The following is a 15336-nucleotide window of genomic DNA, read 5'->3' on the forward strand; positions in this document are numbered from 1 at the left end:
GCGAATTTGATTTCAAAACCGATACAGCATGCAGGGTATCTACATATTTTGTCAGCATAAGTTTGTGAGATCCAGCAGTGAGGCATTGTGCAGTCTTTCAAGATACGAAATGCTAGCAAGACAGCGTTGGATTAATTTATCCTTTTATTAAAAAAATTTCAAACCTTCCTTGCACCACCTTATTAATTTCATTTGATTGCTAATGTTTCCCTGTGTTTCTGAATATTTCACGGAAAAAATGTATAACATCTTTTCAGAATACGTCCTCAGTTTGTCAATAAGGTGGAGATTGCATTTTATACACGACACACAGATTTTTCAGGTAACACAATATAAAAAGACTTGAGAGAGAGAAGGATAAAAGTTCAAACCAAATTAGCTTTCCCTTCCAATAATCAAGAGATTGAAAACTCTTTTCAAAGATTCACGTGATGAAGTACTGTCTTACCATATTGCAGCTTCCCCGTGAGAGGGAAGGCTCTCGCTGTATATTGAGAACACATACATTAGTATGAGAGATTCGAGAACACATCTCGAGAAAATTAAAATAGCTTCCCATACAATTGTGACCTTTCAGTATATTAATGCACTGGGACAGAATGGGTGGAATTGGACGGGGGGGGACACACACATTCACATCATCCACAGACAGAACCACCCCAGGTTTCATTAATACCACAGTCCCAGGCAGACCAGTACACACAAAGACCAAGGAAGGAGACGGGCCCAAGGCAGCTGGGGGTTCCGAATACGTGGCCAAACACATAGCACACAAGAATAACGTGGCAAGGCCTTATGTAATTCACGTTAGTATCATAAACATCAATTTGTGACTAGTAATTGACCAATGATCTTTAACATTAAAGAAGGGAAAGTGACCTTTTCCACCTACTGGATTTTAAAAATACATTTTTTTTTGGATTACATAAAAGCTGGAATTTGTCTGTGCTCTGTTTTTTTGGCACTTGCTGCTATAAAATCATGCAGCAGAGGCTGGCCCCTCCCTGTATAAAACAGGACACCTTAGTGCACTACAAGCAGGAAGTACAGAAAAAAATCAGGATAAGCAGAAATGCATGACAAAAGGTTTGAGTCAATGAGACTTTTTATACGATCAGAGGACTGGGGTGGGCAATTTTGTGTCTTGTTGGCTGGATTGTTTGGTCACCCTGATCTCAAAGAATTAGCCTTCATTAGTTGTTAGATTAACCGAAATTGCACAGATTCTTTCAGCTAACTTGCTATCTGAGAATTAGATTCCGATTCTCAGCCCTGTTACAGTTCCTCTGTTGGAGTTTTCCTGAAAGTAGTTGGGCCAGTCACACCCCCTGCTAATAGCCACAGTGCACAGCCCCCCAAGAGAGAAAGAAGTCGAGCTTTATGGGAAATTTACATAACGTACATAAAGTATCAAGAGCATAATGTCTGACTCTGCAAGGTGAGATTAATGTTGGTGGCTGACAGAGATTGCAAGACTGACAGGAGCCCAGGAGGGATGTCGGAATTGGAATGCCCCAGGTCTGCGTTGATCCACGACAGTCTGCTTGACCGCACAGCTACCAGAAATACTGCGACGTTGCAAGCTGCCGGGCCGGCTTTTGGACACAAGTGTGTCAGTGGCTCGCTGAGGCGGGGAAGGAGTCCACCTGCACGGTGTTCTGGCACGTCGAGCCTCCACTGCAGTACGAGATCCGGATCCGCATCCGCAAACTCACCTGGAGCGAGCAAGGATACATAATCTAAATGGGGGTCTAAGGGTTCTATCAGTGACCGTGAGAAGACAGTGGAAAAGGATAAGGGCAGACAACATGGTGGCAGACGGTTGGTAATTAGCCAGTGTGTGACATGAGCGAAATGGACTCCAAGATGTACAGCGACAAGCTGAAAAATCACGATTACCCCCATGTGAAGCAAATAACGTAAACCATCTCAACTATGGCGCATGTCAAGGTCTGGGATGTATTTTATGGTAAGCTAACATTGACAGTCAATATGTTGAATGATGGTTTTTGTACCAGGGATGGGAACAAGTTATTCTTTGGCAAGTCAGAGTCAAGTCTCGAGTCATTTGCCCTTCAAGTCCAAGTTTTTCTATCATCAAGTCATCAAATTTGATGTCTAACTTGAGTTACTACCTAGGTCAGTTTTCTTCCTTTAGGGATTAAGGCTTGCTGCAGTAAAAACTTACTGGTAAGTCGCAGAGTATGTTCTTTATAGGCAGAAATCGGTTGGAAAGAGAGCGTCCACTCTTGGTTGTCCTCACACCGTTTTTCATCTGTGTATATGCTGGGAGTTATGCATCGTTCCAACAAACTATCTCAGGAGACCGTGCATTCAGCCCATTGAAAATGCAGACAGCAGAGAATTAATATACACAGGAATTATAAAATTAACATAACGTTATCCAGAGTGGGACAGTAACCTGAAGTCTTTTTGAATCTTAGGGTCCAAGTCGGGACCAAGTCTTGAGTTACTGCCCTCAAGTCAAAGTCGAGTCCAAGTCTTTCCATCAGTTTTATTCATCATCAAATTTGTGACTTGAGTCCGAGTAGAGTCGCGAGTCAGTGACTGGAGTCCGCACCTCTGGTTTGTACCACATACAATAACCTTTGTCCACATCTCGCGTCGATGAGTCCTCGCCATGCAGCACCCTGCTGGCGGATTGTGACTTTCCCCTCGTCGGACCGCTGTCCGTAGGTACTCACCACAGCTGACCATGAGCACGCCACAAATCTTGCCATTTCGGAGATGCTCTGACCCAGTCGCCGGGCCATAACAATCCGGCCCGTCAAAGTCCCTTAGATCTTTATCCCTGCCCATTTCTTCTGGAACCAACACGGACTGTGAGTGGCAAATGTTGGCTTGCCATCTAATATATCCCAGACCTTGCGATGCTGTTATTAGATAATAAACATTACTGGCTTCATAGGGGGGTTGGTCATAATGTTTTGGCTCATCAGTGTGTTTGCACGTTTTCGGGGTCCAGGCCACCCCAGTCTCCTCTGCTGGGCTTATTCATTGTAAGGGGCCTGGAACCGTCTGTCCCCTCCCCTGTATCTGTGTGGGAAGCATCATGGGCCCCTTAAATAGCGGATGGTAGAGGTAGCCGGGTATGCGGGTTAAGGCGTCAAAGTGTCAGCTGTGTGAGATGCTTTTGATAAAGTTACCTTTTAAGATGCTACGGTGATGTGACAAGAGGAAAATAATGGCATAAATCAGGCTGATAAAACAAAACAAACAAACAAACAAACCTTGTTGGGATTGTTGAGGTGGACAGTCTGGGTCACCTGACCGGCTCCCCGAGCCGGAAGCACATCCCCACTGGGCGCCCTCATCTGTAACTGAACACACTGAGAGACCATGTGACGGGGTCAGAGGTCACATTCACAGACTGATGTCCTTCTTAAGGACATGGAGTCCTAAAATAAACTAACAAATGCATTATATATCAACGGTAATTTAAGTGGTTAAATATGGGGGGGGGGGGTCACATGACTTGGTAAGAATGTTTGACACCTAAAACCATCAAGTCGGCTTGATCACTGCAATGAATAAATTAACATCTGTCCCTTGACATCCAGAGTTAAAAATGTCAAACCACGAAAGACAGGCAAGGAGACAGGGCATAGCCACCCAGGATGTGGTGGCGTGGGACACAGGGGGACGCAAGCCGGGCCTGACCTTGGGCACCGCTGCCTGCAAGGTGAACTGTGTGATGTCACTGTCCGTGGCGTTGGAGGCGATGAGCGTGGCGGTGACGCCCACATCAGTCTGCCTATCACAGCGCAGTTTGACAGTCACGCCGTTCTGCTCGTATATTGTAGCACTGGGGTCTGTCACCAGGGAGGGGACAATGACACATCTTAAATAATAAAAAAAAACAGATTGGATACTGGAATTACTGGTCTCTGCAATGTCTCCCTCCCTCACCTGGTATAGGATTCAATCCCCCCAGTAGGTCTAGCAAGTCCCCCCCAGCACTTCCGGAATCAGGGACGGGCGCTGCAGGTGTGGGCGGCACGGTGCTAGGCTGCGCTGGTTCATCAGAACCTCCTAGAAGGTCCAACAGGTCACGGGCCTGAAAGGAATGGGGGGGGGGGTGGCAGGAGAGAGAGAGAGAAGAGGCGGCGTGAGACGAGCATCTTAGAGAGCCAATCACAGCCGAGTTAGCGAGATGAGAGGCGGGGAGATGGATCTCAATTGGAGGATGGGATGCAACCCGGAAACATCAGGAACATGAGACAGCACTGTGGACACCAACGCTAAGTTACCTAGTCAAGCCATAATCCACAGATCAGATACACAGTTACAAGTAAGCAGCTGGCCTCTCCAGATCTCACCTGATTTGTTGGCTCTTGGGTCAAAGTTATCACTGGGTTGTTCTTGGTTTTGTCTGGCCCCTGGATCACCGCCGGCTCCCCATTGTCATGTCCTGGGGAGCTCTTGTCAATCACGGGCATCCGCTCCAGCACGGCAGCCCTGGACACGGAACAGCACAGGCATTAAGGTCACTGCCGTCTGTCAAAGAGCCAAGATGGCAGCAGTGACACAGTCCCTGCAGCGCAGGCTGAATATTCAAAGTGTTTCAACACCGTCACGATCTTGCATCTCTGGCTCCTACCCCAGTACCTCATGTGGTCATATTTTTTGAAGAGTGCGTTGTATTCTACTGCCCTCTGCTGGAGCTCCACGTCAATGCAGCTTCCATAAATGCTAACGATGCTTCTGATGCGGCTACCAAAGAAAACACAGTACATCACAGTAAAAAAACATAACTGAGGAAATATGCTCACAAATAGTTTTTCAGGAATGCACATTTTCATATTACATCCATAAAATATTTTGGGAACTAGTGTGCCTTTCAGCTTGGTCCACTGCACCCAGAAAAATATGATGAAAAGTGTCCCATGACAATGAAATTCGTTGATGGGGGGCGGGTAGCACAGGGATGGCGTTAGCAATAACTACATAATATATGCAAAGTCATGGACCGTCTGATGTTCCCCAAGGACCGGATTAAGATTATAGGGTTAGGGTTATTATAGCTGTAATAGTGTAATAGTGCACATGCAAGCTCTGTTAGAATCTGTACAGTAGTAGCCCGGGGTGTAGAAGTAGGGTTATGGCTTGATCGGTAGCAGAAGCAGCAGTAGGGCTACAAAAATGAGGTCTTACTCCACATTGCGCGAGATGCGTGTGCTCAGCTTCATGGTGGCCGTGAGCGCGAAGCCCCTGGTCGTCGGGGCCGACATGTGAGACTGCAGGACTGTTTCCAGGGCGTCCAGAACATCGTCTTCTGTCACCTGGCCGCCACAGAGAGGAAAGACGCATGTGAGAGGGCAGCAGGGCGGCGGTGCTTTGCTTCCGCCATCGGGGGGGGGGGGCAGGGGGGGGTGCTACCTGCACGGGCTCCGTCTCCTCACACTCTCCTCGCAGCAACAGGTCGCCGTACTCCCCAATACACCAGCAAGCCACCTGCACCAGAGATTGCTGCACAGAGTCTTAGAGTCACTCTCAGAGTCAGAGAAAGGACACATACACCCCCCCCCACAGACACACACACGAACAGGCACACACACACAGCCACACAGCGTTCATACTCAGGCCTATTTGCAGCACCATCTGTAAGGGGAGGAGTTTTGGGGGGGGGGGGGGGGAGATTGTGTGTGCGTGGTAGCTTTGGTTTGGAGAAGGTGGGGGAACGGTCTTTGTGTGGCCCTTCTTACTTGTATACATCTATATAGTCACATATATGGCCAAGTATACAGAGAGACACAGAGTGACATTTATGGTTACGTCACTCGTCACAGCCATACAGAATGACAATCATATCTGGATACATTACCAGTCATAGTTTTTGCACTGAGATTTTCTAGATTTGCATGTAAAAACTTTGACTGGTCGCATATATACATGTATACACAATCACATATTGAGCCGTAGGTCATACACAGAGAATCCTAAGGCAATATACAGTCAAGTACAGTGGTTTCACCATCATCCTTAGAAAAACAGTACCACTCTGACTAATGACTGTTCGAAGCACGCACACGCACACACACACGCACATACACACGCACACACACGACCAAAAACAAACAAACAAAAGCAGAGCGACACGCTTTCACGTGGGGATGCAGCAACCTGTGAAATGTCTGCCACCAGTGCACGGTACAGTTTGTGCACGGTGTAGCAGTGGAGCTCCGTTGCTGTGGTGATGAGCTGGATCAAACTGGGCACCATTTCATCCCTTACGTCGCCCCCTGCCTGTGAGAGAGGACAGTGCATCACGCTGCTCTGAGAAGCCCAACAAACCATCTAATCTGTATGCGAATGTATGCAGTGAGCAGCTGCCATCGGCACATCATAATCAGAGAGAGAGTAAACTGTCAGTAAAAACAGATTGGGTTTTTTATTTTTCTAATGTTTTCATAACTTCCGAATCCCCAAATCTCTTCTTAAAATCGATCCCCTCGCTCACTTATTGAGAACCTTCCCTGTATATATGTGTCAGAGGGGATCAGACCCCCCCAGGAAATGATGAAATGTCACTTTATCTTAACCCCGTGTCATAAAGATCTGAGCTCATGTGGGGAAGCGAGCCCAATTTGAAGCAGGTGGCAGGCTGAGCGGCCATATTTTGGGGGGGGTGGAGTGGGGGGGGCTATTTACCGTCGTGAGGACATGCAAGACGGTGTCGATGTGCCAGCGCTGAGAGGGGGCAAACCTGACAGAGACACACAGAGGCATGGTGGTGTTCAGCGCAGCTTTGAAAGAACAAAACATCCCCCCTCCACCCAACATGAACAAAAACACACCAATAGTGCCACTCCCCAAGTATTAGGACTATTCCAAGTATGGGGGGGGGGGGGGGGGGGGAATGGGGACCCTGAGAAGTCAGGAAGCTGGCATGTGCCGAGGAGTGAGACGCACCAATCGGACAAAAGAGACACCCAGATGTGCGTCCGTGAACATTACTGGGGTGAGGATGTGGGACACAGGGGGGCGGGATGTCAGGGCAGAGAAGGCCGACGCGTGGCTGACCTCTCGGCGGCGTTGAAGATCCCCGAAGCCGTCTGCGCCCGCAGCTCGGGGGGGCAGCAAGAGAGGAAGAGGAGCAGCTCCTTCATCAGCGAGCGGATGTTGGCGGCCGAAACCAGAGCCAAGGACAGCTCCAGAGCCCGCCTGAGGTTCCACAAGGTCCCAGTCAGTCATTCAGGGCAACAACGGCACTGTGCCACTAACCAAATAACTTATTCGCAAAGCTACACCAGACCATATTAAACATCTGCCTTACGACAAAAACGCCCCTTCTGGGGATTTAAGCCTGAAAGTTCTGGGTCACATGTTCCATTCTGAACCATTCTGGACACGGTTTTATCACCTAAACAATATTAAGCTGAATCAAAGCATAGGCAGCTTTAAACTCTCTGTCTCTCTGTAATTATTACATACTGGGGACCAGATTTCCCCACAATGTGATAAAAACCTGTAACATTTTACCTTGTGGGGACATTTTTTCTGCCCCAGCAAGGATAATACCAATTTTATAAAACATCTGTGAATGCAAACAAAAGACTAAAAATAACAACAAAAAAAGTATAATGTTGTTTGGTTACTTATGGTTAGGATTGTATAGTTGTCACAGTTGGGATTAGAGTTATGATCATAGAAATGAATAGAGTGTCCAAAAAGACATGAATACGTAGACTGTGTGTGTGTGTGAGTGTATGCATGTGTTTGGTGCTTCTGCTTTTGAGTCTATTTCTGCTTGACCAGTCACCCTATACATGACTACCTAGAAAATATGCAATGATGACTGGAATACTAGTTAATACTTAATTACTATTCTGCACTGTGACATAACCAAACTCCTGCTACCCGGCGTCAACTGCACTGCGGTAACCTTGACTACGACATCATCCCTTAGGACGACAGCTGACAGTTTACCGTTTCACGGACGCGTCCTGATCCTTCAGACAGTCCACAATGGTCCCCCTGTGCCTCTGAACGGCGTTGTGGTCTGTCTGTACGATCTTCTGCAGCGACATCATGGACACGTAGCTGAGATGCGATAAGACAGATTTGTTTAACATAATCCAGCCACTCACCCAGTAGACGATCACAGGATGAGGCGTGATCTCAGGAGAGAAAGGGCAAGAGGCGGGGGGGGGGGGGGGGGCACTCAGGAGGAGACAGCAGGAGTATCACAGGGCACAGGGTTACGTAATCAGACAACGAGTCCAACTGCACGGCTAACCGCAGGAGGAAATGCACAAAGACAGCAGGTGGGGGCTGCTACAGGAAGCGGTTCAAACACAGAGATCAAAGTGAGGTTTACGACAAAAACCTCTCGGTAAGTTGGAAACCGACATGAGAGCAGCCGTCTACGCAGAAGGCCCAAAACAGGGCAGGGGAGGCCTAGCTTTCAACGCGGCTAGACGGAAGGCACGAGATGCTTCCCGACAACTTACTGAAGAGGCCCCCCGATAAAATGAACGGACGAGAGAGAATGAAGATGAAGGGAAAAACAAAAAGGGAGGTGAAGGAGGATGAGAGAGACTCCCACCGTATGTTCCTGTCATTGCTCAGGAGGAATCGCCCCAGAATGTTCACGGCCAGAATCTGTCAGAGTCCAAAGACAGCGAAAGGAATGGCTCTATCAGCTCAATGTAAACGGCATTCAACTGTAACAGAACAAGAGCTGATAATCACTCAGGGTCACTGGCTCGATTTACAAAAGCGGTACATAAAAGCAGCTCTAGTGGTAATGAAACTGAACGGTACACAATTACAGTACTAGCGGCACACAAGTACTGTACTACAGTACTAGCCCTGTCAGTTTGAAACCGCGTGTGGGAAACGATGACAACGGTGATGAAGGTGGGCGCTAACCCGCAGGCCACACTCGGAGTTGATGTCCATGATGGTGAGAACAGTCTCGTACAGCACAGCGCTGCCTGCAGTCTTACTGCTGTCCGTGTTTGTCGCCACCTACAGGATTCACCAGGAACAATGGCTAGGGATTAAAGTCAACCCTGAGAAGACTAGCCAGTCTGAACACAGACATTCGGACTCAAAAAGCGATCAATACTAGCATTATTATGTACTTGCTTACCAATAACCATCCACATTATGAAGCACACAATTTGATACATTTATCAATTTATAAAGGCTTATTTATAAAAGGGCTTTCTGAGCCCTGCAATAATAAGTGCATGGCGATGAAGTAACAACAGTGATGTTAGCATTTCTGTTGTTTTAACCGTCATCTATATAAAGCAGAAGTGAGAGCAGGCAGGTCATCGTAGGCAACACAAAAAAGGACGGTCTATTAACCTGGGCCAGCAGGTCATTCATGGCGTCGCTCGCCTCGTCGTCGTGACGGCCGAGAATCCTCAGCAGTCGCAGGATACGCACCTGAGTGGGCGGAAGAGAGGATCGCGATGGGAAGGGAGGGGTGGAATGCACAGTGGGAACAGGAGTGAGAGGGAGTGCAAACCATAACCGGGTGTTCGGTCACCCCCGTATCACAGGATACGTGGACGTGCCCACCCCCATATATGGAAGAGACAGACCTGAAGAAAAGGGTCACTGATCCCAGCCACGTTGTGCTCCGGCGAGTAACCAGACATCACCAGGCCCTTCATTATGTGGACCAGATCGGGCACTATCTGCACGAACGGAGAGAGGGCCAATTAAACTACGCACCAGCTACACTTTTAAAAGCACTGCTACTACTACTGTCGCATAATCGATCGATCTCTTAGTTCAGTTAAGATTTCTCCATGTGCTGTACCTTGCGGAAGTGAGGGAGTGCGCTGGGGTTTCGTTCACACAGCTCTGTGATGAGAACGACAGCTCCATGGAGAACACCTGGGAGAGGTGGGGGGAGAGGGAGAGAGAGATGGAAACAGGGAGGGAGATGGGAAAATAAGTGGCATAAAACTAATGGCGAAGGAGACACAGCAAGGAGAACACTTAAAAGACAGACCGACAAGTAATGAATAATTCAGGATCTATTTAAACAGAAGCACTAGGACGCAGAGACTCACTCACAGAAATGCAGCCCGATGGACAAGCAATTAAGACACACTGAAACTAACATGCAGGCGTACAGGAACAGAGAGACATTCGGATACAGAGGCAAAGAGACAGACAGGCATACAGGAACAGAGAGACACTCAGATACAGAGACAGACAGATACAGAGACAGACAGGCAGGTGTACAGGAACAGAGAGACACTCAGATACAGAGACAGACAGAGACAGACAGGCAGGTCTACAGGAACAGAGAGACACTCAGATACAGAGACAGACAGAGACAGACAGGCAGGTGTACAGGAACAGAGAGACACTCAGATACAGAGACAGACAGACAGATACAGAGACAGACAGGCAGGTGTACAGGAACAGAGAGACACTCAGATACAGAGACAGACAGGCAGGTGTACAGGAACAGAGAGACACTCAGATACAGAGACAGACAGGCAGGGAGGCAGGCATACAGGAACAGAGAGACAGACAGATACAGAGACAGACAGGCAGGTGTACAGGAACAGAGAGACACTCAGATACAGAGACAGACAGATACAGAGACAGACAGGCAGTTGTACAGGAACAGAGAGACACTCAGATACAGAGACAGACAGATACAGAGACAGACAGGCAGGTGTACAGGAACAGAGAGACACTCAGATACAGAGACAGACAGGCAGGGAGGCAGGCATACAGGAACAGAGAGACAGACAGATACAGAGACAGACAGGCAGTTGTACAGGAACAGAGAGACACTCAGATACAGAGACAGACAGGCAGGGAGGCAGGCATACAGGAACAGAGAGACAGACAGATACAGAGACAGGCGACTACATTCACACATGAGTGTTACCGTGGTTCTTCTCAGTCAGCAGAGCCCGAGCAGCAGTATTGAAGAGTTCTGCCAGTTCTGGGACTTTCCTCACGATGTGGACGGCACACAGCGCCGCCTGCCTCAACCAGGATGTCAAGAACATCATCACCATCACCTCCACGGATCTCGACATCCGCAAACCAATCAGTATCACTATCATTGCAGCTTCGACCACCGCATCTATGTCTACAGAGACTAGAAGGGCTGACAATAGCACTGACCTTCTTTTTGATATAGGCGTTGGCTGTCTTGAGAAGCCGGTCGATCTCCGGAGCCAGGTCACGGCACATCTCAGCAGAGCCCATGCAGGCCAGCGTGCAGAGAGCCAGGGACTGGACGTATGGGCTGCTGTGAGACAGGTCACTGAAGGACAGAACAGCAACATCAGGATCTCTATGTTCCCAGAATCCCCCAGGGTGAAACCACAAAAGCCACAGCGAACCGGGGTGACAGTGTCCCACAGCTGTGAGCAAGCAGGGAGGGGATGATGGAGGATGGGGGGGAGCAGAGGTCGCCATGTGGCTGGGCCTCACTTCTTGATGGAGTTGGTGATGAGCAGGCTAGCGTCTTGCTTCTCATCCAGCAGCATCATGGCTCCCAGGTAGCCCACCCGCTTCTCGCTGTACCTAGGGCTAGCGATCAGTCGCACACACTCCATCTAGAGGCATGGAGGAGTAATAGCAGCTCATGGTCCACAGGGGAAGATCGGTCACAAAACACAAATTTTTGAAAAATCCATCTGATATCATGCATGATTAAGTAAATAGAATAAAGCAAGGAAATCCTTAACCATTCATCAGGAGCTGCTGCCCCAATTCGACTATCTAGCTTATCGTTTGTGTTTTTTAGCATCTGCATATAAAGAGCTTAATAAAAGAAATTCTTCCCCATTCTGCAAAGCTTTTTTTGGTCACAAAGCTGGTTTCCAACATAAAGGACCAAGCCATTGTCAATATTATCCTGTATGTGGCCACAATACAACAACTAACACAGAGGTTGAATAGAAAAGCCATTAGAATGAAAACAAGCAACGTTTGAAGTGGAGCTTTTGTTTTTTACAGTCAGGACAGTTTATTTGGCTCTAATCTTACATGTACTTATAGTTGCACCCAGATTAACCGCAACACATTGTGTCACATTTGGCCAAACAAGACTAACTACAAGCCATACCAGCCCCTACCTGTCCAAAGTGGGCGGGGTAGCCTAGCATGTGCACGTAAAGCAGCTTGGCCAAATTGTGAGAGCGTCCCCCATTGTCTGCCTGCCGGAACTGCGCCCTGATGGCTGCGCACTCTTTCTGGATGACTCCGCGCTCTTCGCACTGGGTCCGAGCACTTCGGATCACACGGATCATCTCCTGTAGCCGCACTGACGGGGACATGCCTGCCAGATAGTCAGATCAGACTCCCAGCACTGGAGATCTGGACGCGTTTCCACAACACACCCAGCAGACAGGGAAAAGTTTCGCTGTGGGAGGGAAGAAAAAAAAGAGACAATTACGCAATGCCATTTACAAAGAATTAACACATCAAAATGCCAAACAATTATTAGCAAAGCACTTACTGTAAACCTACTGTCATTTATTTCAAACTATGCAAACGTATAATCTATATCCGGAACAACGTAAACTATTCGTAGCAAGACGAATTGAAAATATTTGGCAGTTGCGTTACTTAATTAAAGGGAAAGACAACTGTTTTGTCGCAGATGTTTTTATTAAGTTTAAAGACGCGTAGAAGCGCCGCGAGTCCCCGCTGTCCCCGCTTTTGGGTTGTGCATTTCCGCATGACAGGTGCGCCGCTTCCTAGTCGGTCCGCAAAGGCATCCTGGCCGCCCCCTCCCCCCTCGGCCGGCTCGGCCGCTGCGCTCCGCCACACGGCCAACGCCGTCCTCTCCCCCAGTGCCATCGCCATATTGAGGGGTAGCGTTACATGCGAGCGGCCGCCGACACAGCGGGCCGATGATGCAGGGCAGCAGCCCAACCGAGCCGAGGTCAGACCCGGCCGGTCGCGGTGGTCATGACTGGCGGGGTGAGACGCATAATAAATACCGATTTATTCTAGAAATCAGTAGAATCCAGCCATTATATTTCCACAAAAAAAAAAATCAGAAAAGGGGTATTAATGTACATAAATTGCCTACTGCGTTTTTCGAGTGACAAGTTCAAATCGACACACTGCAAAAATACTCCGAATAAATCTATAATTCTAGATACTAGACGAAGGCAACGCACCAAAACATGCAGTCTACGCCTGTAAGCTAATTGCACTGTCAGACCCCTTCACGTCATGAATATATGACAGCAACTTCCCAGTAGCGAGTCGTCCGAGTGCGGGGTGGGTAGTTATCCAGTTAACCGTTAAACCCGCACGTAGGAATACAGGATAACTAGCAGCCCGGCCAGAGGCTCCTTTTCCGCCTTACCTTCGCAGTTTGCCGTCTTCTGAGTGCGGGTTACTTTCGCTTAGGTGCTTCTCGCCGCCCGGACGCCACATTAAATGAATGAATGAATGAATTTACCTGCCCGAACCGGCCAGCTGACCCAGGACCATTTGAAACTCTCGCTGTACACAAACCACAGGCGCAGCCCCGCGTCCATCATCTGACAGCCCGTGACAGCGGAGCCGCGCCCCTTAAAGGGCCCGCTCTATTTCCCTCCTTAAAGCAACAAGTGCATTTAAGGGCCTTTCACTGTATTGGTAACTGTATTCCCAAATAATTCCTCTCTTTTCTTAAATGCATGTGTTTGCCGGGTCAGCATCTTGGTGGAACAAAACTAAAGTGCATTGGAACCAAATAACGGAGTTGAATGCGGCAGTATAATTTTCACGTTCGTTATAAATATGTAATGGTCCGGGAGCTGATCTGAAAAGGGCAGTATTTCACATGCAGTGCTGCCTGCACTGGCAGTGCGGCGCTGTTAACCAAGCGTGTGCTGGGTCCTCGTCTGGCTTCAGGAGTGTTCAAAGAGCCTGTCACCTGCATGCTGAGAGGCTCTTTCTGTCAGTTCGCGTTAAATTGAATCCACACTGTAGACAGATGAAAGCATTTCAACAAGCTGTTTGCCGTCATTTTTCTCAACTCAAAGACAATGCAAATGTCTGTGCGTGTGTGTTTCAGAAGGTACCCGATCACCTGGCAATTTTCAGAAGAGTTTATCGTGCGTGTCAACATTTATATTGCCACACAGACTCCTTTCTATCGTGTTATTTTAATTGAAAAAAAACCTCATTTTATTTTTTTTCATTGCATACTTTTTAAAACCTTTTTTTACATGCAAGTTCATTCGTGCAGGACCTCATGTATAACAAACGTTGAACACGTTTCAGGGCAAGTGTCTGAAATTCAGATCTAAAGCATGACTGAAGGTCAACACGTGGTGGAACTGCTGGCATAAGCTGATTAATTATCTCTGCATCGAAGGAAATGGACATTCATTATAAGCAGGGTTGCCAAGAACTTTGGTCAGCTGGCAAGAGTGAGATTTCCAATTCGAGAGAAGTCTGCAAATACATTTACTTGTAAGTAACAGTATTATTACCTTGCAAGTAATCTGTAGGGTTTGAAAACTGCCCCAACGCTTTTGATGTAACTATTTTTAGGCTTATAATCGAATAATATAGATTTTTTTCCCACGTGAGCGCGAGACTGAAAGCGCGTCACGCCAGATGCGCGAGAGTTGGCAATCCTGTATAAATAACGTGTTCCAGAATAGCAGCTCCATCTTAGTGAAGGCAATCTGTTATGATCATATCATCAATAGGAAAAGTTCCTGCACTGCATGGTTTTCATTTAACTTTCAATACATATAATTATTACTGTCCAGCTAATAATAAGAAGGGAATTTAGGTCCAGCTGGGTATAGACTAGAGGAACACGCTGGACAGGATGCCAGTCCATTGCAAGACAGATATATAAAGACACTGCAATTTAACTGCATGTTTTTGGACAGTGGGTGAAAGTCTGAGTGTCATGGGGAGAACTTGTAACCTCCACACACCGAGAAGAGGCAGGATTCAGAGCGACAGCTCTGGGGTTGTGAGGTCACAGCTCTGGGGTTGTGAGGTCACAGCATCCCCCACTGAGCCGTGCGATATCACCTATGACGATGAAAGAGTCAGCAACACAAGCAGCAGAGTACAGCTCAGCATACTGGAGAAGCAATTTCAGAGGGACCTGGAGACTATCCCATTCAGCAGTCCCGGTCCTCGGGGGAACCCCAGACGGTCCACGGTTGTGCCCCCTTCCAGCTCACAGGACCGGGTTGGGAATCACTGGGCTAGGGTGTACTCTGGACAGGATAATGGTCCATTGCAGTCACACAGAGACACCAATTAACCTGACACTGTGTCTTTGGACTGTGGGGGGAAGGGACTCCCTCTCCCAGGCAGCAGTGCTAATGCTTTGTGTCACTATGCTCCCCT

At 48.0% G+C, this 15336-nt stretch overlaps 1 protein-coding gene across 4 annotated transcripts; it reads right to left on the reverse strand.

Moving 5' to 3' along the window:
* Positions 1–56: 56 nt before the first annotated feature.
* Positions 57–13523, reverse strand: ap1g2 (adaptor related protein complex 1 subunit gamma 2). 4 transcript variants are annotated; one of them, XM_049011565.1, is made up of 22 exons: positions 13433–13523; positions 12093–12379; positions 11446–11570; positions 11134–11275; positions 10892–10988; positions 9800–9876; positions 9579–9674; positions 9340–9420; positions 8896–8994; positions 8570–8625; positions 7951–8064; positions 7045–7185; positions 6673–6727; positions 6145–6267; positions 5401–5490; positions 5176–5303; positions 4630–4734; positions 4341–4479; positions 3931–4078; positions 3682–3833; positions 3252–3350; positions 57–1715 (listed from the first exon to the last, which is right to left on the reverse strand). In XM_049011565.1, exons 2-22 carry the CDS (start codon positions 12291–12293, stop codon positions 1614–1616), a joined length of 2370 nt encoding a protein of 789 aa, XP_048867522.1. In that variant the 5' UTR covers positions 12294–12379; positions 13433–13523; the 3' UTR covers positions 57–1613. The 4 variants fall into 4 exon arrangements, with proteins under 4 accessions (XP_048867522.1, XP_048867521.1, XP_048867524.1 ...); XM_049011564.1 differs by having other exon boundaries at positions 13337–13518; XM_049011567.1 differs by lacking the exon at positions 13433–13523 and adding an exon at positions 13146–13301.
* Between the last annotated feature and the right edge of the window lie 1813 nt (positions 13524–15336).

This window comes from Brienomyrus brachyistius, chromosome 4, assembly GCF_023856365.1.
Source record: "Brienomyrus brachyistius isolate T26 chromosome 4, BBRACH_0.4, whole genome shotgun sequence".
NCBI lineage: Eukaryota > Metazoa > Chordata > Actinopteri > Osteoglossiformes > Mormyridae > Brienomyrus > Brienomyrus brachyistius.

Coding starts and splice junctions, on each gene's coding strand:
- ap1g2 (XM_049011565.1), bottom strand. CDS start 12,293: ATGTCCCCGTCAGTGCGGCTACAGGAGATGATCCGTGTGATCCGAAGT. Junction 9,877..10,891: donor GCTGACTGAGAAGAACCACG/GTAACACTCATG, acceptor CACCTCTCCCAG/GTGTTCTCCATGGAGCTGTC. Junction 3,834..3,930: donor GGGATTGAATCCTATACCAG/GTGAGGGAGGGA, acceptor CCCTGGTGACAG/ACCCCAGTGCTACAATATAC.